This window comes from Giraffa tippelskirchi, chromosome 4 (genome assembly GCF_054371585.1).
Source record: "Giraffa tippelskirchi isolate mGirTip1 chromosome 4, T2T-mGirTip1v1.2.pri, whole genome shotgun sequence".
Lineage (NCBI taxonomy): Eukaryota > Metazoa > Chordata > Mammalia > Artiodactyla > Giraffidae > Giraffa > Giraffa tippelskirchi.
In genome coordinates, this window is record NC_137278.1 from 95,186,163 (window position 1) to 95,209,307 (window position 23,145).

Consider the following 23,145-nt stretch of genomic DNA (forward strand, 5'->3'; position numbering starts at 1 on the left):
AGGCTGACTTCATCGTAACACAACAGATACTTCCTGCTTGCCAAGACACTAAATAAAAGTGATGTGGGCCTGAGGAACAGGGCTCTGGACCCAGGAGGTCTTGAAAACTTGAAAACTTTAATTCTGTTTCTAGTTTCTTTTTCCCAAACTGTGTGTCGACCACTTTCGATCCCTACCTGCTGTGCTGGCCACAGCATATAAGTAGTGAGCAATTTGATTGTGATTTTAGATGCCCTGCCCTGTGCTCAGTCGTGTCTCATTCTTTTCGCCCCCATGGACTGTAGCCTGCCAGGCTCCTCTGTCCGTGAAATTCTCCAGGCAAGAATACTGGAGTGGGTTGCCAGTGCCCTCCTCCAGGGGGTCTTCCTCACCCAGCGGTGGAACTTGCAATCTCCTGCAGGTGGGTTCTTTACTACTTGGAGTTTTAGATGAACTGGCAGCATCGTTGTCCCGTCACAGCCAAGTGTAAGACAACCACGGTCCTTACAGAGCAAGAAGACAGGGCTTTAGCCTCAGAAGACTTGGTAAGACTACTCTTACCATCCCCCTTCGCTCAGCTTCCTCCTCGACTAAACGACAACCACCCCTGCCTCTTGTCTATTTCACAGCACATAGCGCTTGCTTCACGTCACGCACTGGCTTAAACCTCTCCAAACATTAACCGCTTTCATTCTCCCATCCCTCTATGTTTCCTAATGAAGGAACCGGGCACAGAGAGGTTACGTGACTCGGCAGGGCCGCACAGTTGGTGAGTGGAGGAGTGCGCTGAGCTGGGACCTCAACGGCCCCGCGTCTGGCTGCAGAAAGCTGTGCCATCCCCCCGGAAAAGAAGCGCAGCCCCGGCCGGGCGCGCAGGGAGGACTGCGCACCGGGGCTGCAGTGCGTGCGGGAGCCCCACCTCCCAGCGCAGCGCGCGGCGGCGAGGAGCGCCCAGGGCCCCACCCGGGCACCTGCGGCGGGGGCGGTGCGTCCCTCTCGGGGTCCCCTGGGCCCCGCGAGCTCCACAAGATGTCGGGGCGCCGCGGCCGGCGGCCCGGGCCCCGCCTGTCCTGGCTGCTGTGGTGTGGCGCCCTGCTGTCCCCGGCCGCAGGCTACGTGATCGTGAGCTCCGTGTCCTGGGCCGTCACCAACGAGGTGGACGAGGAGCTGGACGGAGCCTCCACGGAGGAGGCGCTGCCCGCGCTGCTGGGGGACTCGGGCAGCCTCTGGCAGCGGAGCTTCCCGGCCTCGGCGCACAAGGAGGACGCACACCTGCCTCCCCCGGAGGGCGCCGCCCGCGCCAGGCCGCCCCCCGCGCCGCCCGGAATGTTCTCCTACCCGCGCGAGGGCGGCGCGAGGCTGCGCCCGGGCATCGCCCGCTTCTTGGCCCACGCCAGCGCCTGGGGCTGTCTGGCCACTGTGTCCGCCCATGAGAAGGTAAGCCGCCCCCGCCGGAGCCGCCTGCAGGAGCGTGCCTGGCGCGCCCAGGGGACCCAGAGAGCCTGGGGCCACTCCCGTGCTCCGTCCGATCCAGATCTAGCAGACGCGCGCAGGGGTCTGGATCGGGGTGGACAGCGTGTAATTAATGAAAGCAGATTTTGCTTCGGTTACTGGGGCAAACCAGGGGCGGGGGGTGCGAGGGGAAGGACGACAAGCAGGCTTCCTGCCAGGTGGATGAGGACAGAAGCGCGGTCTTGAAATGGCCAAAGAGGGGGTGCAAATCACCACGCCTGACCAGAGACCTGGACAAAAGAAGCCAGAGCCGCCTTTAGCATCACCAAATAGCACATCCAGCCTGTCCCCGCATCCAGCCCCATTCCCGCCCACCAACCGGAATTGTCCTGTCGCCTGTTGACACCAGGACAGTGGCTTTGGTGGAAATTTACATTTAAAACAATGGCATTCGAGAATTGTTCTGGAAAGGAGGCTTACTGTGCTGAAGCTGTGAGTGTTGGAGTGACAGCGCTGTTGCCAGGGGCAGCCCTCATCCTTCAGTTCACAGGTTATTTTATTCACCTGTTAGACATGATTCCACCTGAGGCTGAAATAACATGGATACCTAAGGAGGATGTAGCATTGCTACATGAACACCCTCCATAAAGCTTTTAGGGCTGTTGAGATAGATGTAAGGAGTCCGGTGGTTGGGACTTGGCCTTCCCGTGCAAGGGGTGTGGTTCCACCCCTGATGGGCAGCTAAGATCCCACCTGCCTTGGGCCCAAAAAGACAAAAAACAGAAGTAATAGTGTAACAAATTCAGTAAATAAAAACAGTCCACTTAAAAAAAAAAAACTTAAAAAAAGAGATAGATGTATGGCAAAAATGATCACAATATTATAAAGTAATTATCCTCCAATTAAAATACATTAATAAATTTTTAAAAAGAGATAGTTGTAAGGGTTTTATTACAGGGCAGTAATTTGAACCCCTATTTATTTAATGCAAAAAAAATTTATTTTATTATGGCGTTTGTAGGTCATGAGGGAGGGGACGGGGGAAGGTTCTGGGCCCAGATCCGGGTCTCACCAGGTCCGAAACTGTGGCTAAGTCACTGGGTCCTTCACTTCGCTTTCCTCATCTATGAAATTGTGTTGGACTAGGTAGTTCTGAAGGTCCTTTTATGCTTTGGGGAAAAAAAGAATCTAAATGACAACTTTATTCTAATTATGATGATGACCTTAACGTCTCTCACAGCCTTCAAATAGTTTTCCACAGCAATATCTTATGCTCCTAAGACACACCTTCAGAGGATATGAAGCTGCTCTTGGTTTAAAACATAGATCACTTCCAGCAATTAAAAGTCTAATGCCAAAGTATTCAAAGGTATTATGACTTTCAACATCCCTTTTCTTGGCCTTGTTAGTAGTTCCCTTTTCCACTATTGACATTAACACCAAATCCAATAAATTCAGAGAACATTTACATGTGTGCCCAGCATGACCAGCCAGTTTGTGAATCAGTTCAGTTCAGTCGCTCAGTCGTATCCGACTCTTTGCAACCCCATCGCAAAGTTTGTGAATGACCAACTGAAAACAGGATCTGGTAATGACACGTTACCATTTGGTAGGATTTCTTCAAAAGTTAAAGCCACCCCTTATCACAATTCTACATACAGTTGTTAAGTGATACTTCAAAGACAGCCCCCGAGTGCTGAGCTAAGTAACAATGAGAAACACACTCTATAAAGGGTTAAGGTCATGATGCTGGACCCAGCAGGGCTTGGGAAAAACCTGAGAAATATCTGTGTATATGTCTGAGAATTTCACCTGCTGAATGATCGTGAACAGAAATTGTTTCTCATGGTTCTGTATCTTCCTTGAAGCTAATAGGGTACGAAACAAATTCCCTTAAATTACTGAATTATATGATTGAAATATTATTAACTATAATAAAATAGATGACTGGTAAGTGAGGAGGTGGTATAACCCTAAAGGAAACAATAACAGAAAGTTCCTGGATTCCAAAGACCAGGTAAGATGTGAGGTTTAAATTCTATCCCCAGAGTTGCCAAAAATTTGGGGCAGGTGGTGAAGGCAATGGGATTTCCAGGGCAGCTTGTGAGAAAGGTCTTTAGTGACCCTCCACCTCTCCATGAATTTCATTGCCTTTTCCCCAAATAACTTTCAATTTAATAGAGTGGTTTTTTAATTAATTAGTTTTTATTTTGTCCCTTAATTTTTGGTTTGTTTTGGGCCACACCACATGGCACGTGAGATCTTAGTTCCCGGGCCAGGGATTGAACCTGGGCCCCCATGTGGAAGCACGGAGTCCTAACCACTAGACCACGAGGGAAGTCCCAATACAGTGTGTTTGCTGTTTTTCTGAAGCTTCAAGAATAATTCCCTAACCATCCCCCATCCACGGTGCCACTGCTAAGATCCTCTATAGACATCATGAAGCCATCAGTGGGTAAAGTGGACAGGCTGGGAACCACTCTGCCTGGGTTTATGACCTGTCAAAACCGTGGTGATGTCGTGCTGCCTTTGCATCCCCAGTGCTCTGTTTTCTGGTCAGAGACACAGACTTAGCTCCCAGCTCAAGTCAGTTCACAGCCCTGTATTGAAAAGGCCTTTTTTTTTTCTTGATGTTTGTTAGATCCCAGGCCTGCCATTTGGGACCTGCCTGCCCATCAGTGATGGCCCCTTCGACAACAGTACTGGGATTCCTTTCTTCTATGTGACACCCAAGGACCTCCTGGTGGCCGATCTGATGAAGAACCCCATGGCCTCGCTCCTGCTGCCAGAATCTGAAGCAGAGTTCTGCAGGTAGGCAAAGGCCTGGCTTCCCTCACCCAGCTCCTCTACACAAGGCAGGGAGGTTGTGGCGTTCATAGGGCCCCGAGATGCAAAGCCATGTCCTCACCACTCAGCCAGGGCTGTTTCTTGTCCCGGCTCTGGGTCTCACCAGATTCCAACACTGTGGCCAAGTCACTGAGGTCTCCATGCTGCTTCATCATCTATGGAATTAAGTGATGAACTAGGTAGTTTTGAAGGTTCTTTTTTGTTTTGAAAAAAAATTATCGAAGCAACAACTTTATTCTGAGGATGGCAATGATCTTAACCACTTAGGCAGCTTCCAAATGGTTTTTCGTGTTTCTATTTTATGTCCCTAACACACACCTTTGGAAGATATGAAACTGAAATGTGAAGCTGATCTTGGTTTAAAATATAGATCATTTCAAGCAATTAAAAGTCTAGTGCTGGGGTGGTTTCCCAGGTGGTCCACAGGCTAAGACTCTGAGCTCCCAATGCAGGGGGCCTGGGTTCAATCCCTGATCAGGGAACTACATCCCACATGCCACAGCTAAGACCCAGCGCAGTCAAATAAATAAACAAATAAATATTTTAAAATATATTTTTTTAAAGTCTAATGCCAGGGACTTCCCTGGTAGTCCAGTGGTTAAGATTCTGTGCTTCTAACACAGGGGGTACAATTTGATCCCCAGTTGGGGAACTAAGATCCCACCATGCCAAGGGGCATGGCCAAAAAAAAAAAAAAACCTATAAAAGTGTAGTGCCAGTGTGTTCCAGATACACTGTCAACATATGTTGTAAGAATGTATTATAAGCCGTGGAATCAGATCAATAGAATTCTACCATTCATGAGGTGTGTGATTTGGGGCACAAAGTTATTGAAATTTGGGAGCTTCTATTTCCTCATCTGTGAAATGGAAATAGCAATTTCTACCTCCTAGGGTGATGGGGAGGGTTGGAAAGATTTGAATGTGTTGCACAACCCAGATGAGTAAATGACAGCTCTTGTTGTGATAGCAAAGATGGAGGTGGGAAGGAGAGGGTAGAGAAGGAAGAGCCAGTGGTTTGTCCCCCAGGAACATACTGCATAGAGTCTATTTATTGTTTTTCTACCTGCCCCCATGAGGTATGCGCAGTGAAGACCCAGAGCCCCTAAAATCACTTTCTCAAAAACTTTCTAGGGACTTCCCTGGTGGTCCCAATGCAGGGGGCCCGGGTTTGATCCCTGGTCTGGGAACTAGATCCCACTGCTGCTGCTGCTGCTGCTAAGTCGCTTCAGTCGTGTCCGACTCTGTGCGACCCCATAGACAGCAGCCCATCAGGCTCCGCCGTCCCTGGGATTCTCCAGGCAAGAATACTGGAGTGGGCTGCCATTTTCTTCTCCAGTGCATGAAAGGGAAAAGTGGAAGTGAAGTTGCTCAGTTGTGTCCAAGTCTTAGCGACCCCATGGACTGTAGCTTACCAGGCTCCTCTGTCCATGGGATTTTCCAGGCAAGAGTACTGGAGTGGGGTGCCATTGCCTTCTCCGCTAGATCCCACATGCTGCAACTAAAAGATCTAGCACAGTGGAATAAATAAATAATATTTTAAAATAAATAAATGTTATTTCTTTTTAAAAAGACAACTCTCTAAAAGAAAGGACAGTAGGCAAAAATGGAACCCTGTAACACCTTTGTCTGAAATAAAAATGTAGTGCTGTTAGGGAGATGTCTGCACCCAGCTATCTTCTGGAGGGGGGTGCATGAGAGGAACACCCCCACAGCAGTAACAGAGGTGGCGGGAGACCTCGGGAGAGTCCCTTCACCCCCGGAGCCTCAGTTGTCTTCGCCTGTAATGTAGTGATGCTTTAGGAACTCAGGTAAAATTCCTCCCAGCTCCAAAATGCTGTACTTCTTTATGCAAAGCATGAAAAACATATTAAGTGAACAGATGTCAGTTCTTAGGGGGCATGCTCAGTCGTTTCACTCATGTCTGACTCTTTGCGACTCCATGGACTGTAGCCCACCAGGCTCCTCTGTCCATGGGATTCTCCAGGCAAGAATACTGGAATGGGTTGCCATGTTCTTCTCCAGGGGATATTCCTGACCCGGTGATGGAACCCGAGTTGCCTTCATTGCAGGAGGATTCTTTATTGCTGAGCCACTAGGGAAGCGCTTCTTTGGGGGAGGGAGGTGCTAATAATCAGAGCAATAGTGCACCATAAATTGCAGCCTGGATAAGGCCCTGTGGCTTACCCCCAGCCCCTCACCCCGCACCAGAGCTGACAATGGAGATGCAGCCAGCCAGCCGGAGGCAATTCAGCTGACCCAGTGCTCTACCTGGGCATCTTTCAAAACCCAGACAAGATCCACAAGATCCTGAGATTCTCCTGCTTAAACTCTTTCATTAGGAAAAGATAACAAAATCCTGAATATGGCCTGGGAGACCCTGCCTACCTCTTAGGATAAAAATAATGCCTGATCCCTAATAGTTAATATGACCCCTAATAATTAAGTTAATGACCCCTAATAATTAATAATTGACTTAATATGTGATTTAGGCCCTCCTTCAATGCAGGAGACACAGGTTCGATCTCTGGGTTGAGAAGATCCCCTGGAGAAGGGAATGGCAACCCACTCAAGTATTCTTGCCTGGAGAATTCCATGAATAGAGGAGCCTGGTGGGCTACAGTCCATGGGGTCACAAAGAGTCAGACAGGACTGAGCGACTAACTCTATTAAGTGTAGAGCTTTAACCTGAAAACTTGTCATCTAAGCTGATGTATGTGTTTGGCATGTAGCTCAGAAGTGCTTTTTTAAACATTGTGATAATTAACGTGTTGATTTGATACATTTATGTATTACAATGTGTTACCCCTGCAGTACTAGCTAACAACTTGATCACATCACATAATTATCATTTCTTTTTTGTGGTGAGAACATTTAAAATCTAGTCTCCTAGCAACTTTGACATTTATAACACAGTAATGTTCAATATTCATTGGAAGGACTGATGCTGAAACTCTAGTACATTGGTCACCTGATGCGAAGAGCCGACTCACTTGAAAAGACCCTGATGCTGGGAAAAATGGAGGGCAGGAGGAGAAGAGGGCATCAGAGGATGAGATGGTTGGATGGCATCAATGATTCAATGGACATGAGTTTGAGCAAGCTCAGGGAGATGGTGAAGGACAGGGAAGCCTGGCATTCTGTGGTCCATGGGGTCGCAAAGAGTCGGACATGACAGAATGACTGAACATCAACAGCAACATTGAGTATGATCACTGTGCTGACTTTAGATCTCCAGGACTTAGTCATCTTCTGACTGCAAATTTGTGCTCTTTGAGCAATATCTCCCCAGTTCCCAAGCCCCTAGACTCTCACAACCACCACTGAATCTGTTTCAATGTGTTTGGCTTTTGTAGCTTCCACATATAAAGATATCATGCAACATGTCTTTATCTAACTTAGTGTAATGCCCTCAAGGTCCATCCATGTCACTGCAAATGGCATTATTTGCATTATTTCACTCTTTTTTATGGCTGCATAATAGTCCATTGTACATATGTACTACATCTTTATCCATTCATCTGTCCATGTCCAGCTATTGTAAATAGTGCCGCTGTGAACTTCGGCATACATGTATCTTTTCGAATTCGAGTTTTTGCCTTTTCTAGATATATGCCCAGGAGTGGGGTTACTGGATCATGTCATAACTCTATTTTTAGTTTTTTAAGGAAACTGCATACTGTTTTCTGTAGTGGTTGCACCAATTACAGTCCCACCACCAGTGTAGGAGGGCACCCTTTTCTCCAAGCCCTCTCCAGCATTTATTATTTGTAGAATTTTTGATGGTGGCCATTCTGACCAGTGTGAGATGATACCTCACTGAAGTTTTGACTTGTATTTCGCTAATCATCAGTGATATTGAGCATCTTTTCATGTGCCTGTTAGCCATCTGTATATCTCCTTTGGAGAAATGTCTATTTAGGTCTTCTGCCCATTTTTTGACTGGGTTGTTTGTCTTTTTGACGTTGAATTTTATGAGTTGTTTGTATGTTTTGGAGATTAACCCCTTGTCAGTCGCATCATTTACAAATATTTCCTCCCAGCCCACAGGTTGTCTTTTTATTTTGTTGATGGTTTCCTTTGCTGTGCAAAAGACTTTTAAGTTTGATTAGGTCTCATTTGTTTATTTTTGGTTTTGTTTCTTTTGCCTTGGGAGACTGAGCTAAGAAAAATTGCTGCAATTTATATCTGAGAATGCTTTGGCTATGTTCTCTTCTAGGAATTTTATGGTGTCATGTCTTCTATTTAGGTCTTTAAAACACTCTGAATTTGTTTTTATGTATAGTGTGAGGGAGTGTTCTAACTTCACTGATTTATGTGAGACTGTCTTTTCTCCATTGTATATTTTTGCCTCCTTTGTCAAAGATTAGTTGACCATGGGTGTATGGGTTCATTTCCAGGCTCTATTCTATTCCATCCATCTATTAATATATGTATGTTTTTGCCAGTACAGTTCTCTTGACTCCCATCTCAGGCCATATTGAATTGAATGCTATTACCCTGCACTGTATTCTCTTGGGCTTCCTAGGTAGCTCAATGGGTAAAAAATCCACCTGCAATGCAGGAGATGCAGGAGACGTGTGTTTGATCCCTGGACCAGGAAGATCCCCTGGAGGAAGGCATGGCAACCCACTCCAGTATTCTTGCCTGGAGAATCCCATGGACAGAGGACCCTGGCAGGCTGTGGTCATAGGGTCACAAAGAGCCGAACACTGAGCAACTGAGCACACAACCCCTAATCTGATCTTCTGCCTTCCTCTCTAAGGACCCTTGTGTTTACATTGGGCCCATCCAGATAATCCAGGATAAACTCGCATCTCATGGTCATTAACTTAATCATATCTATGAAGTCCTTATTGCCATATAAATAACAGTCATACGTTCTGGGGACTAGGACGTGGACATCTTTGTGGGGAGGCTTTATTCAACCCACCGTGGATGGGTGTACCAGTTTCAGTGCATTTGCAAGTGTGGAGAGAAACATGGTAATTCACTCTGATGTATGCTAAGGCTCTCATTGGTATTTTGAGGGAGTCATGATTGTTCCTATTTATAATATACATGTATTTTAAATATAGATATTAAAATGACTCACATGTGATATGCAATCAATGAATATAAATTTTAATATATTCTTAGCATGGCAAAATGATAGAGAAATGTGAAAACTGCAGACAAACGGGTTGTAAATTGAACAGTCCTGTGAAATTGTGCTTTGCCTGTTAGAGTGAACTGTTTTTAGCATCCCTGCTGCTCTCCTGCCTGGAAGTGGACCTAGCTCCCCCTTTTGCATGTCTTGTCCCTTTACATGTGTCCCTCTGAAGTCTATTGAATCACAAGACTTGATGCTGAATCAAAGAAAATCCTAGCCCAAGACACACGCAGAAATGTAGCAGCCTGTCCTACAAAGACACATGGCCAAGGCTTCCAAATGACAAATATTTCATCCCAAGAAACTCAGAGAAGCCATGGATAAGAACATCAAACTGAGGAGTGGAAATAGCATCAACAGCATGAAAATGGACCAACTTGTTCAGAGTCTCAAAAAACAGAGGCTGGAAGAGCCTGCAGGTGAACCCAAATAACTTTGATAGTTATTCCAGGACAGACTGTTTAAAAAAAAAAATAGTGTTGGATTTCCCTGGTGGTCCAGTGGTTAAGGTTCTGTGCTCCCAAGGCAGGGGGCACGGGTTCGATCCCTGGTCAAGGAACTAAGATCCCACATGCCACACGACAAAAAGTAAAAATAAATAAGTATAAATACATAAATTGGGCCAAGATATTAAAAAAAAAAGACTATATAAAAAGAAAAGGTGACCCTTCCTGAGATGAATTTGCCCTTCTCCGTTATCACCACCACCTCAACCTCAGTCACACAGAGATGCACAAATGCAAAATCGGCAGCAGTCACTATTAAAAATCTTTAATAGTGATGTTTTCTTGCTCCATTAGGAGCCAAGGAATGAAGTTAAGCTAGAGTCAGAGGTCAAGGAATAGCAGATGGTGTCTCAGACTAGGGAGCCTGTGTACATGCTAAGCAGGAAACAAGAGGAATACAGAAGACCTCTGGAGGTTCAAAGAGGCAGAGCAGGGGGCTCCTTTGTGCCAGTGCTGCTAACACCCCCAGGTAGGGGAGTGGGCCCCTAAAAACCCTGGACTAGTCCAGAGAAAACAAGGCCATTCAAGGCTTCCGAACAGCACCAGCAACATCTCTTCCATTAGTTTGCTCTATAATCCTTGTAAGATGTAATATTTTGTCTAAAGAACAGATAACAGGCTTCAGGGAAAATTCATTCTCTTGCCTTTTCCAGCTTCTAGAGGCTCTCTTTTCTCCTGGGTTCAGCCCCCCACCTCCCATATTCAAAGCCAGCTATGGCCAGGAGAGTCTTTTTCCCATCACATCACTCCAACCTTCTCATTTGCTTCCCTCTTCCCCCTGGTGGCTCAGACGGTAAAGCATCTGCCTACAATGCGGGAGACCCGGGTTCAGTCCCTGGGTCGGGAAGATCTCCTGGAGAAGGAAATGACACCCGACTCCAGTACTCCTGCCTGGAGAATTCCACGGATGGAGGAGCCTGGTAGGCTACAGTCCATGGGGTCGCAAAGAGTCGGACACGACTGAGCGACTTCACTTTCTTTCTTTCTACAGTTCCTTTTGGAGAAGGAAATGGCAACCCACTCCAGTGTTCTTGCCTGGAGAACCCCATGGACAGAGGGCCCTGGTGGGCTACAGTCTATGGGGTCGCAAAGAGTCGGACACGACTAAGCAACACACACACACACATCTTCTTTCTAGCTGGTGTAATCACCACCAGTGGAGATGCAAAATGCTCCCTCCTTAAATCCAGTGTGTTCTTCTATCATGACTTACTTATTTATTCTCACTTCATTGCTTTCATGAAGGAGCAAGTTTGCGGGGAAAAAAATGGCTTTAATAGCAAACAAATTCAGTACAACTGATGACAATCTTGTCGGGTATATGTAAATTTAGTTCCCATTTACTATTTTTACTTTCTCCTATCCATCTCAGGTTTTTATACAAACTTCAATGTCAATTCAGTGTTTACAGCTATTATGTAGATTGCCTCCCATCCTTCTTTCATCTTAGAAAAATTCACAATTCAGCAACAACACTTTTGCAGTGTCAAAACCACCGCAAACAGTAACACTTTCAAATGGTATGCAGTGTTCTCACATGAAGCAATTTACCTGAACCTGTGGGCGTGTCCACTCTTTCTCTTGACTCAACAGGGTGTGTAATAAAGAAAAACTTGTAGGCAGGTGAAAACAAGTTCCCTAAGTATAAGCAAAACATATGCTTTGCTTAACAAATGTACCTTTCTCAAGTTAATGTTATAATGGACGGGAATGAGTTCTAACGAGTCAAGCCTCAAAGCCGCCGTTTTGTGATATACACCATCTTTGAAAAGAGCATCCTGGGTCTCCTTGGTCAGTTGTGCCTGGGGTCCCAAGACCACCCTCAGGCTCAATGACTCCTTGGAAGAACTCACAGGACTCAAGAGCTCGGGGTTTATTCCAGTGAGAGGATACAGATCAAGGTCATCAAGGGCAAAAGGTGCATGAAATGAAGTCCAGGAAAAACCAGGCCTGAGCTTCCAAGGGCCCTTTCCCACTAAAATTACATGGGGATACGCTTAATCCTCCCACAAATGATGTGTGACAATAGGTGCAAGATATTGCCAACCTGGGAAGCTTACCTAAGCCTGGATATCCAGGGTTTTTATTGGAATCCAGTCACTTGGCAGTTTCAACATCTGCATGACTGATCTTAGCTACTCAGACTCAGGGCCCAGGAGGTCAAGCTGACCCAGCATGGCCCAGGGCCTCAGGCACAAAAACATGCTTCTGAAGTAGGAAATCTCAAGGACTCAGAGGTATCTTGGAGGAGCCAGTCAGGGGTCAGTCCTCCTGAAGACAGGCCTTTCAGAACCCAGGTCTGCTGAATTACCCCTTCATTCCCCACCAGGAGATAATGGTATATGACCGTTATTTTTTTTTAGTCTTTTTCCAGCTTTATTGGGGTATAATTGACAAAATTATAAGATATTTAAAGTACACACCCTGATGATTTGATATACGTACACATTGTGCAAAAATTCCCACCACCTTACAGCCAGTAAGGAGAAGAGTATAGAGATTCCTTAAAAAAATAAAATTAGAGCTACCATATGACCCCACAATCACACTCCTGGCCTTATATCTGGAGCAAAACATGATCCAAAAGGATATATGCACCTCAGTGTTCATTATAGGAAGTGAAAGTGAAGTCGCTCAGTCGTGTCCGACTCTTAGCGACCCCATGGACTGTAGCCTACCAGGCTCCTCTGTCCATGGGATTTTCCAGGCAAGAGTACTGGAGTGGGGTGCCATTGCCTTCTCCGATCTAGAGAAATCTCCGATCTTAGAGAAAAGTGGTATATATATATATATATATACGCATACACACTGGAATATTATTCAGTCATTAAAAAGAATGAAATAATGCCATTTGCAGCAACATGGATGTACCTAGAGATTGTCATCTGAGTGAAGTAAGTCAGAGAAGGAATAATAGTGTATGATATCCCTTATATGTGGTATCTAAGAAAAAATGATACAAATGAACTTACTTACAAAAGGATATAGAAGTATATAAAATAAAAAGAACTTTTCCCCAACACATCAAGCCCCTCAGATCTCTTTCTGACTTCACTCAGTGTGATCATTTCTAGGTCTGTCTATCCATGTTGTTGTTTCTATATATAAATATAAAATATTTTCACATAGGCAGTGTGACAGGAGTGTGTGTGTACACTAGATGTCAGTCTGCATCCTCAGGGCAGGAGACAACTTGGGAAGTACTAGTCAAGAGTACACAGGCCAGGGCAGGGCTCCGCAAGACCCTCACTGGGAGCCCCTGAGAGTCAGGTCGCTGCTCTGTACAGCTCCAGGGGGCGCCACTCATCTGACCATATCTTTATACATTCATCTGTCGATGGACAATTAGGTTGTTTCCTTGTCTTGGCTATTGTGAATAGTGCTGCAGTGAACAGTGGAATGTGTGTATCTTTTTGGATTATGGTTTTCTCTGGATATATACCCAGGAGTGGGATTTCTGGATCATATGTGTCAAAGTATTTTCAAGTAATTCCAGAAAAATGTAAAAGCCTGAATGATATAACTAGCAATGTAACTATTATTTTCTCTTTTTAGTAAAATCCTTCATATGTCCAGCTGATGTTCTATCATCATTTTAATATCTGGAAAATGTCCTTCAAATGCAGAAAAAGCATCGTGGACCCAGAAGATCCTCGCTGTGCCCGGTTGACGCTCACTGGTCAGATGGTCGCAGTGTCTCCAGAAGAAGTAGAATTTGCCAAGCAAGCCATGTTTTCAAGGTTGGTATATGGTTTAAGTGTTTGTTCTTTCCAAACCCTTAAAAGTTACTATGACACTGACATCAGTAGCATCTTCCTTCATGAGTAAATATTTGTGGAGTTATTGACCCGCCCTAACAGGTGAATCAGCCTTTTTGGAAAAGGAAATGGCAACCCACTCCAATATTCTTGCCTGGAGAATCCCATGTACAAAGGAGCCTAGTGGGCTACAGTCCAGGGGGTCACAAAGAGTTGGACATGACTGAGCGACTAACACACACACACACACACACATATGGTTTAAGGGGCTTCCTCCTGTGGCTTAGCCTTAAAGAATCTGCTTGCAATGCTGGAGACGCGGGTTCGATCTCTGGTCCGGGAAGTAAGATCCCACATGCTGTGGGGCAACTAAACCCAAGCAGCTCAGTTACTGAGCCTGCGCAGCATAATTGAGACCCAGTGCTGCCAAATAAACTAACAGCACACTGAAAAGCAGGGACATCCCGCCAACTATGCCAAAAAATGAAAACGCAGAGACATCGCTTTGCTGAAAACGGTCCACCTAGTCAAATCTATGGTTTTTCCAGCAGTCATATATGAATGTGAGAGTTGGACCATAAAGAAGGCTGAGCGCCAAAGAATTGATGCTTTTGAACTGTGGTGCTGGAAAAGACTCTTGAGAGTCCCCTGGACTGCAAGGAGATCAAATCAGTCAATCCTAAGAGAGATCAACCCTGAATGTTCATTGGAAGGACTGATGCTGAAGCTGAAGCTCCAATACTTTGGCCACCTGATGCGAAGAGCTGACTCACTGAAAAAGACCCTGATACTGGGAAAGATTGAAGGCAAGAGGAGAAAGGGACGACAGAGGATAAGACGGTTAGAGAGCATCACCGACTCAACAGCCATGAGTCTCAGCAAACTCTGGGAGATAGTGAAGGACAGAGGAGCCTGCCGTGCTGCAGTCCACGGGGTTGCAAAGAACTGAACATGACTGAACAACTGAACAGCAACATTTATTTATATTTATTTTGGCTGCACTGGGGCTTCTTGCTGGTTGTAGCTCATGGGCTTAGTCGCTCCAGGCGTGTGGGATCTTAGTTCCCAGACCAGGGATCAAATTTGAGTCCCCTGTATTGGAAGGTGGATTCTTAACCACTGGACAGCCAGGGAAGTCCCAATAAATATTTAGACAATAAATAAATACTCAGTTTTTAAACCACAAAATAAAAAGAGAGAGGACTCAAAATTCTTTTAACATTTCATACAGAGATATTTTAAGCCTTTCTTGATGCTTCCTGATAACAGTGACCCATGTCCCCTGAACACTTCCTCCAAGCAGTTTCCTTATGAGCCTCACTGTCTGTTCCCCACGCAGCCCTGTGGTCCCAACAGCGTCCCTCTCACCCCACATGACCAGCAAGGATACCAGGCTTGAGAGGGCAAATAGCCCGTGAGGCATCCCAGTTCATCAGCGCCAAACTGTGGTTCAGACCACGTTGCCTGGCTCCAGACTTGAGCTGTCCACCACCCTCTGGGGATGACTGTCCTGCCCTCCTTTTGGGGTCCCAGACCCCAGCCCTGGCTCCCTGGCTTTGGCCTCTGGCTGGTTTGAGCAGGTTTCAGAGACCTGGGGGCTTCCCGGGTAGCCCAGTGGGTAAAGAATGCAATGCAGGAGATGCAGGCTCTATCCTTAGGTCGGGAAGATCCCCTGGAGAAGGGAGTGGCAACCCACTCCAGTATTCTTGCCTGGAGAATCCCACAGACAGAGGAGCCTGGCAGGGGTACAGTCCATGGGGTCACAAAGAGTCGGACACGACTGAAGCAACTTAGCACAAGCACAAGAGACCTGGCGTCTGGCCCTGTGACCTGGCCAAGGCTACGTCTGGCCCTGTGCTCCAGAGGGCACATCCTTCAATGAAAACTGCTCTATGGTGACTTCTTTATTTCCGCAGACACCCAGTGATGAGAAAGTGGCCTCGGCCATATGAGTGGTTCTTCATGAAGATGAAGATAGAACACATCTGGCTTCAGAAATGGTATGGAGGAGTAGCCGACATCTCCAGGGAGGAGTACTTCAGAGCCGTTCCAAGAAAGGCCTGATGGAGGGAGAAGAAAGTCCTTGATGATTGCGTAAAATGGAAACTTTTACGCAGCGCTGCCGGACAGTGGTTGACTGCTGTCTCTTTGTGGAAGGGTTCACAGCAGGCCTGTCACCCTGACAGCAAGCAGGATGAGAGCAAGTCACCAGGGACCCCTGTGCTGGCAGGAGAGTGAAGTGGCCATTTGCAAATACCCAGATCACACAGGGACTCCACCTAGAGAGTCTGTTCACATGCTTTCAAACCAGACTCACCTGTGTGGGAGCATTGTTGAGACAGCTGCTGTTCCATTCAAACAAAAATTATGCCTGTATGTACAACGTGATTGTTTTGTATTATAAGAATGTGTTTGTTGCTTGTTGTGCCCAAAGCTGTGTCTTTGTTCTAAGCTCATAGCAACCACAGAAGAACTAAATATACATCATTCAGCTGTCATCTTGTCTTCAGGGTGAGGGTGCAGGAATCTTTGTATGGGTTACCATCCTGCTGGGCTTCCCTGGTGGCTCAGTGGTAAAGAATCCCACCTGCAATGCAGGAGACCCAGGTTCAATCCCTGGGTCGAGAAGGTCCCCTGGAGAAGGAAATGGCAACCCACTCCAGTAGTGTTGCCTGGAAAATTCCACAGACAGAGGAGCCTGGCAGGCTACAGTCCATGGGATCATAAAGAGTTGGACATGACTGAGCGACTAACACTTTCACTTTTTCACTACCATCCTGCTGTTGAATGGCGGATGCATTATTGAGTCTCATTTGCTAAAATGTACTGGTCACTTATGAAGCTTTTTTCCCCACTGTAACGTGACAAACCATGTGAGAACCTCTGAGTTTGGTGCACAGCCCTATTCTAGGTAATGATCAGGTCATGATAGTACATTAAGGGAGGGGCAGCTTCGGCATTAGGCTCCCCAGGTCCCCTCTCCTGGTGCTGTGACAAAGGGTCCCCTTCTCTTAGACACAGGGAGTGGTACTCAGTCTGTGGTGTAGAGAGAAGAGGGGGAGAGGGAGAGGCTGGAAAGGAAGAAAAGGCCACATATAAGAAAAGAGAGGAAAGAAGTCAATAGCTGAAGGCATGCTTCCTGCCCATCCGTGGGCCAGACCCTTGACAGGATCATCTCACTGGAGTCTGACAACCAAGGAGATGCATCATCGTTGCCACTTTCAGACAAGAACACTGAAGCTCAGAGAGCTGAAGTCAGCATCCCAGGGTCTGACTCCAGCATGCACTGCACACAGTGGACGCGATGGTACCAGGCAACTTCCAATTCTAAGAACAAGACTCCAGCATGCGCTGCACACAATGGACAGGGTGGTGCCCAAACAACTTCCAGTTCTAAGAACAAGACAAAGAGTTACTGAAATACACAGGTAGTCACGGAATCAGCAAAATCAGTAAAGCGATGACTAACCTACCTGTGGATGATCAGCTACTATTTTCTACCAAAAAAGAAAAAAAGTCTCTGAAATTTCATTCTTACTTTGGATTTTAAATTTTCTACAAATTATACACAGGAATGCCCACATCATACCTTTGTATATACCTAAGGCCTTCAAGGACCTATGAGTACACATTTGAGACCACTTACATTTGAAATTTATAAGGAATCTAGCAAGACCCAGTTTTCTGCTTTTTTATAATGACTCTAAGCCCGCTTTGGTGGGTTAGGTATGTTTTATAAACATTAAAAACACAATACACAAAATATAGGAAATATTTACTTAAAAAATAAATAATAGTGTTATTAATTGTTACACTATTGTTTAAAAAATTAAGACATGAAGAGAGTTTGAGTTGTCAAAATATTTTTAAGTGCCTATTCATAAGAGCATAGTCAAATGCACAGAATTTTTTATTTATCAAAAGTCAAGTCACAAAAGCATTATTTAACAATAGCAATGTCTAATATAGAAGAATAAAGTAAATTTGAGGGTAAAAATAGAGCTACCATATGACCCAGCAATCCCACTCCTGGGAAAGAGGAGAGAAAACCATAATCCAAAAAGAAACACACACCCTGAGGTTCACAGCAGCACTGTTTACAATAGTCAGGACATGGAAGCAGCCTAAATGTCCATCAATGGAGAAATGGATAAAGAAGATGTGGCACACATATACAACAGAATATTAATCAGCCACAAAAAGAAACAAAACTGTGCAATTTGAAGAGGCGTGGATGGACCTAGAGACTTATACAGAGTGAAGTAAGTCAGAAAGAGAAAAACAAATAATGTATGATGTCACTTATATGTGGAATCTAGAAAAAATGATACAGATCAACTTATTTGCAGGGCAGAAATAGAGACATAGACATAGAGCACGGATGTATGGAGACTAGGAGGGGGTGGGATGAACTGGGAGGTTGGGACTGACATATATACATTACTATGTATAAAACAGATAACTAATGAGGACCTCCTGTGTAGCACAAGGAACTCTACTCAGTGCTCTGCAGTGGCCTGATTGGGAAAGAAATCCACAGAAGAGGGAATACACAACAACGCACAGCTGATTCACTTTGCTGCACAGCAGAAAAGAACACAACATTGTAAAGCAACTATACTGCAATAAAAATCAATTTAAAAAATAGAGCATAACCCTAAACGTGAAATATAAAGCCATAAACCTTTTTAAAAAAATATAAAATCTTTGAGACCTAGGGCTAATCTAAGCTAAGCCTTCTTAGACTTGACACCAAAGGCCTAAAGTCCATAAAAGGGAAGTTTGATAAATTGGACTTCATCAAAATTTTAAACTTTTATTCTACAAGAGATCATCATGTTAAGAAAATGAAAAGACAGGCTACCTACTGGGAGGAAAAACCTGCCAATGGCATATTCCAACAAAAGACTACCATCTGGAATAGATGGAGAATGCTTAAAACTCAACAGTTTTTTTAAAATCCAATTAGACAATGGAGAACATGAATGAACTTTCTCTGAAGATAATACGGCAGGTGAGCACATGAAAAGGTATTCATCATCAGCAGTCATTATGGAACTGCAAATTAAAACTCCAGTAAATACCATGGGGCACCTACCAAAATTGCTGAATTTTAGTAACAACATCAAATGTTAGCAAAGATGCAGAGCAATGAGATCAGTCTGTAGCTGGTGGGAAAATCAAACAGAACAGCCACTCTGGAGAACCAACTGACAGTTTTTTACAAAGCTAAACAAGTGACTGTCATACTACTCAGCAATTGCACTCCTGGGCATTTATCCCAGAGAGGTGCAAACTTATGTTCACACAGAAACTTGTACGTGAATGTTCAAAGCAGTTTTATTCATAATATTCCAAATCTGTGAACAACCAGATGTCCTTTAATGGGTGACTGGTGAAACAAATTGTGATACAGTCAAGTCATGGAATACTATGCAGCAATAAAAAAATAATTTCTGATACAAGCAACCACTTGGATGAGTCTTCAGAGAATTATGCTGAGTGAAAAAGCCCATCCCCAAAGGTTATGTACCATGTAACTCCATTTATAGAACATTTTGAAATGTAAAATTCTAGAAATTGATCAGGGTCACCAGGGAGGAGGGTGGAGAAGGAGAGAGGTGAGTGTGACCATAAAAGGGGTACTTACTGTGATGGAAATGTTCTCTAGCTTATTTGTATCAATGTCGAAATCCTGGTTGTGATACTGTATCATTTTGCAAGACTGGGGGAAAAATAGATAAAAGGCACACAGAATCTCCCTATTCAATCTTTCAACTCCCTGTGAATCTACAATTATCAGCAATTCTCTCAGAATCTACAATTCTCTCAGAGTAAAAAGTTTAACAAACAAAATTTAAGGCTTAGCTTAAATAAGACATTTATGTCCTCTCACTGGTTCCTAATCAAGTTAAGAACTGATCTATGTGCCAAAGCCTAGCAGAACAGATGACAATTTGTTTTTAGCCATTAATATATGCACTTTTTGGAAGAGGGAGAATATTTCTTTCAAAGTATGCAAGAGGTATTCAACTTAATACTGAATACAAATTAATAAGAATTCAACAAATCTGCTGTATAGATTTTATGTGGGACACTTAGAAGAAGAGGAAATCTTTCAGTTTCTGGCAGAAAGACATTAAGGTACAGGTGTATATAGGCCTCCAAGTCTGTGCACAGTGACTCTCCACTGATGTTCATAGCAAAGAGCTGTATTTTCAGTCATCCTCCACTAAGAATTCTTTTTTTGTTTCTATGAATAAGCTATATCCTGCCCCACACATTTTTATTTTCCATGATTATACACATCTATGATGTTGACGTAGACAGCGTATCTGATGTGACTTGTTTCAATATGCCTTTTATATGTCAACATATACATATATATTTGTATACATGACATATACAGTCTTGTATAATGTTGACTCATTCTAAGATAGTTGTCTGGGATTGAAATGTATTTCTACAATTTTTCCAGAAAGTCTCTATTTCATTTTTAATAATTTAACCATCAAATACTGTTCTGAAAATAAAACTTCTCCAGAATAATTTCTTGATGCTTATTTGATTGCTTATACCAAGTCAATTGCTAAAAAAAATTTGAATTATAATGAAGCTATGGTTTGCCCTATGTAATGCATGTGGAGTGTAAAATATATTTTTGACACTGTATATGTCTATCTAATTAAACACTATTTCATTCCGGATATGATTTCATGCTCAATTAAATAAATGTATAATATTTCTACATAGCCCTTTCACGGAATATTAGCAATTGACATTATTAGATTAATAAGAAAATAGATGCTATTATAATAAATCAGCAGTTACATTTCCAACAGAAAGAAAAGAACTAGCTGGGTGACTATTGTTGATATGACTTTTTTTTTTAATTTAGCTGCAACACACAGGACCATTGTTGTCACATGCGGGATTGGCATGTGGGATCTACTTCCCTGACCAGGGATCAAATTCGGACCCCCTGCATTAAGAGCACTGAGTCTTAACCGCTGGGCCACCAGGGAAGTCCCTTGATAGGATTTTTTTAAAAGCTCTGAGTACAATGCAGTTAATTTGCAGACTGGAAAATGCTGATATAACCACATTTCAGTATTCCCACTCTAGAAATCTTTGCCATTTTTAGCATAGTTGTTATTCCTAGAATTCAGGGCTACCAAAAAAAGCTCCCTTTTGCTAATGAGAAAACATACCACACATACTTAAGTCTAGGTCAAAAGATGATACATGCCTGCAAGCATGATCGATCCTGCAGCTTTCACAGACCATCCTGTGACACTCAGCTTCTCAGAGATGCTCTTATCTTAGAGACAAAGCAGAGCGCGACCAGCAGCCCAAGTGACCCAGGACTGGGGGGGCCCCGGGACACAGGACTTTCAGTGGTAAAGTCAGAAAGTTCAGGGCAAACCAAGATGGATTGGTCACCCTACCTCCACTCCATCTCACACTCCGGATCCTGAGCGGGTCATCTCCAGAACCAGCCCACCTGGAAAAATGGATTCGGACATCCAGGCATGTCCTCCAACCTCTCCACCCTCCTCCCAGCTCTCTCTTCCTGCTCTGGAGCCCTGAGCCTCTTCTCTGACACCATCTGACTCACTTGCCCAAGCAGGTGTCTGACCACGTGGTGGGATTACAGTGGAGAACAAGGCACAGCCCCCAGGAAGCTTGTGTTTTGTAAACGATAAGTGAACAAGTAGGTTTTGAAGCCAGGTGATCCGGTAAGGTCTGCAGATTCGGCTCCATCACGTTAGCCAGGATCCTCAGCATCCCCACTGTTTTCTGTTGGAACCACGCAGACCCCGTCCTGGATAAATTCCGTGACCATCTCTGCAGCTTCACTTGTAACAGAGAAAAGCCACAACCACCAGGAGCGGTCGCACCTTAAATCAGGGGTCCTCATCCTTGACTGGCCCTCCAGCTGCCCGGAGACCCTGACGTGGTTCTCCCTGAAGCTCTCTCCCACTCTCATAAGCAGTTGTCTCCAGGGCTGTCCATAGTCGTCAGCCCCTCAACCTCCTCACTCTCAGCCGAAAAAGAAAAAGGTGCTTCCCAGAGAACCTTCAAATAAACACAACCTCAATCACAGAATTGTCTATTCCTCTGTTGCTCCCCCTCTCCTAACACTCTCTGCAGCTGGGTGAGTTTTCTGGATGCAAGGCTAGGTTTGTAGGAGTTGGCAGCAAGTGCCATGGAGGAGGGTCAGACAAGCGGGAGTTTAGAGTGTCTTTAAGAGTAGGGGCTTAAAGGCTTAAACTGAGGGGTTTCCCTGGTGGCTCAGTTGTAAAGAATCCGCCTGCCAATGCAGGGGACACAGGGTTAGAGATGAAGGCGTCATATGTCTCATTATTTTCATATGCGTGTTGGTCATCTGCCCACGTGTCAGCCTCCTCAGGAAGGCTGTGAGCGACTCAAGGGGCTGATGTAACACGCCACCCGTTTGTGGCTCATGGTTAAGGGCTTGACAAGTGGATAAATGATCTGTGGGCTGTGGGCCAGAGCCTCTACCTTTCAGTCACACGTATTCTTTCCTCCTCCTCCAGCTCTGGCTCTCCTCCTAGCCTGCTTGTCCTCACGGAGGTCGTCCATCCTCCTGACCATTTCCAGATGAGCCCTGACCAACCCTCCCAGAGCTTCTGACAAAGCAGTCAGTCCCAACAGCCGCGGCAAAGAACCGTCGCGCCCCCTGGTGGCTAGATCTGGAAACTTCACCTTGTTAAGACCAGAATCCCGGCCGAGGAAGAACCTAGAATGTACAATCCAGGCCAGTTCCCAGAGGCACCAGCCATGCACACCGAGCACTCTGCACTCACTTGGAAAATACAGTGTTTTCCTGCATGTGATGGCAGGACAAACATAAATACTTTGACATTTGGATAGTGATATTATAATTAATTATTAATTACCTGGTGGCTTTCACTTTTCACTTCCATGCATTGGAGAAGGAAATGGCAGCCCACTCCAGTGTTCTTGCCTGGAGAATCCCAGGGATGGGGGAGCCTGGTGGGTCGCCGTCTCTGGGGTCGCACAGAGTCAGACACGAGTGAAGCAACTTAGCAGCAGCAGCAGAACGTAAAGAATCCACCTGCAAGGCAACAGACCTGGGTTCCATCCCTGGTTTGGGAAGATCCCCTGGAGAAGGAAATGGCAACCCACTCCAGTATTCTTGCCTGGAGAATCCCATGGATGGAGGAGCCTGGTGGTCTACAGTCCTTGGGGTCCCAAAGAGTCAGACATGACTGAGTGACTAATACTTTCACTTTTAAATTATTTATTTATATTTTAGTTATTTATAAATAATTAGCTAATTGCAGCAGTTATCGTAATTTAACTCATCCCATGAGCTAGGTATTTTATATACTTTTAAAGAAATCTCTTTTAGTTTTTACATCCACCCTCCAAGGAAGGAGAAAACTTCAGTTTTCAGCAGTTCT

The 23,145-nt window shown here is 44.8% G+C and overlaps 1 protein-coding gene across 1 annotated transcript; it reads left to right on the forward strand.

The window, feature by feature from the left end:
* The first annotated feature begins 329 nt into the window (after positions 1–329).
* CREG2 (cellular repressor of E1A stimulated genes 2) lies at positions 330–16,191 on the forward strand. Its single transcript, XM_081587365.1, has 6 exons — positions 330–400; positions 490–524; positions 702–1,416; positions 4,073–4,242; positions 13,562–13,675; positions 15,610–16,191. The coding sequence occupies exons 3-6, from the start codon at positions 1,009–1,011 to the stop codon at positions 15,755–15,757; spliced, it is 840 nt and encodes a 279-aa protein (XP_081443491.1). The 5' UTR covers positions 330–400; positions 490–524; positions 702–1,008; the 3' UTR covers positions 15,758–16,191.
* Positions 16,192–23,145: the final 6,954 nt, after the last annotated feature.

Coding starts and splice junctions, on each gene's coding strand:
- CREG2 (XM_081587365.1), top strand. CDS start 1,009: ATGTCGGGGCGCCGCGGCCGGCGGCCCGGGCCCCGCCTGTCCTGGCTG. Junction 1,417..4,072: donor CTGTGTCCGCCCATGAGAAG/GTAAGCCGCCCC, acceptor GATGTTTGTTAG/ATCCCAGGCCTGCCATTTGG. Junction 13,676..15,609: donor AAGCAAGCCATGTTTTCAAG/GTTGGTATATGG, acceptor TTATTTCCGCAG/ACACCCAGTGATGAGAAAGT.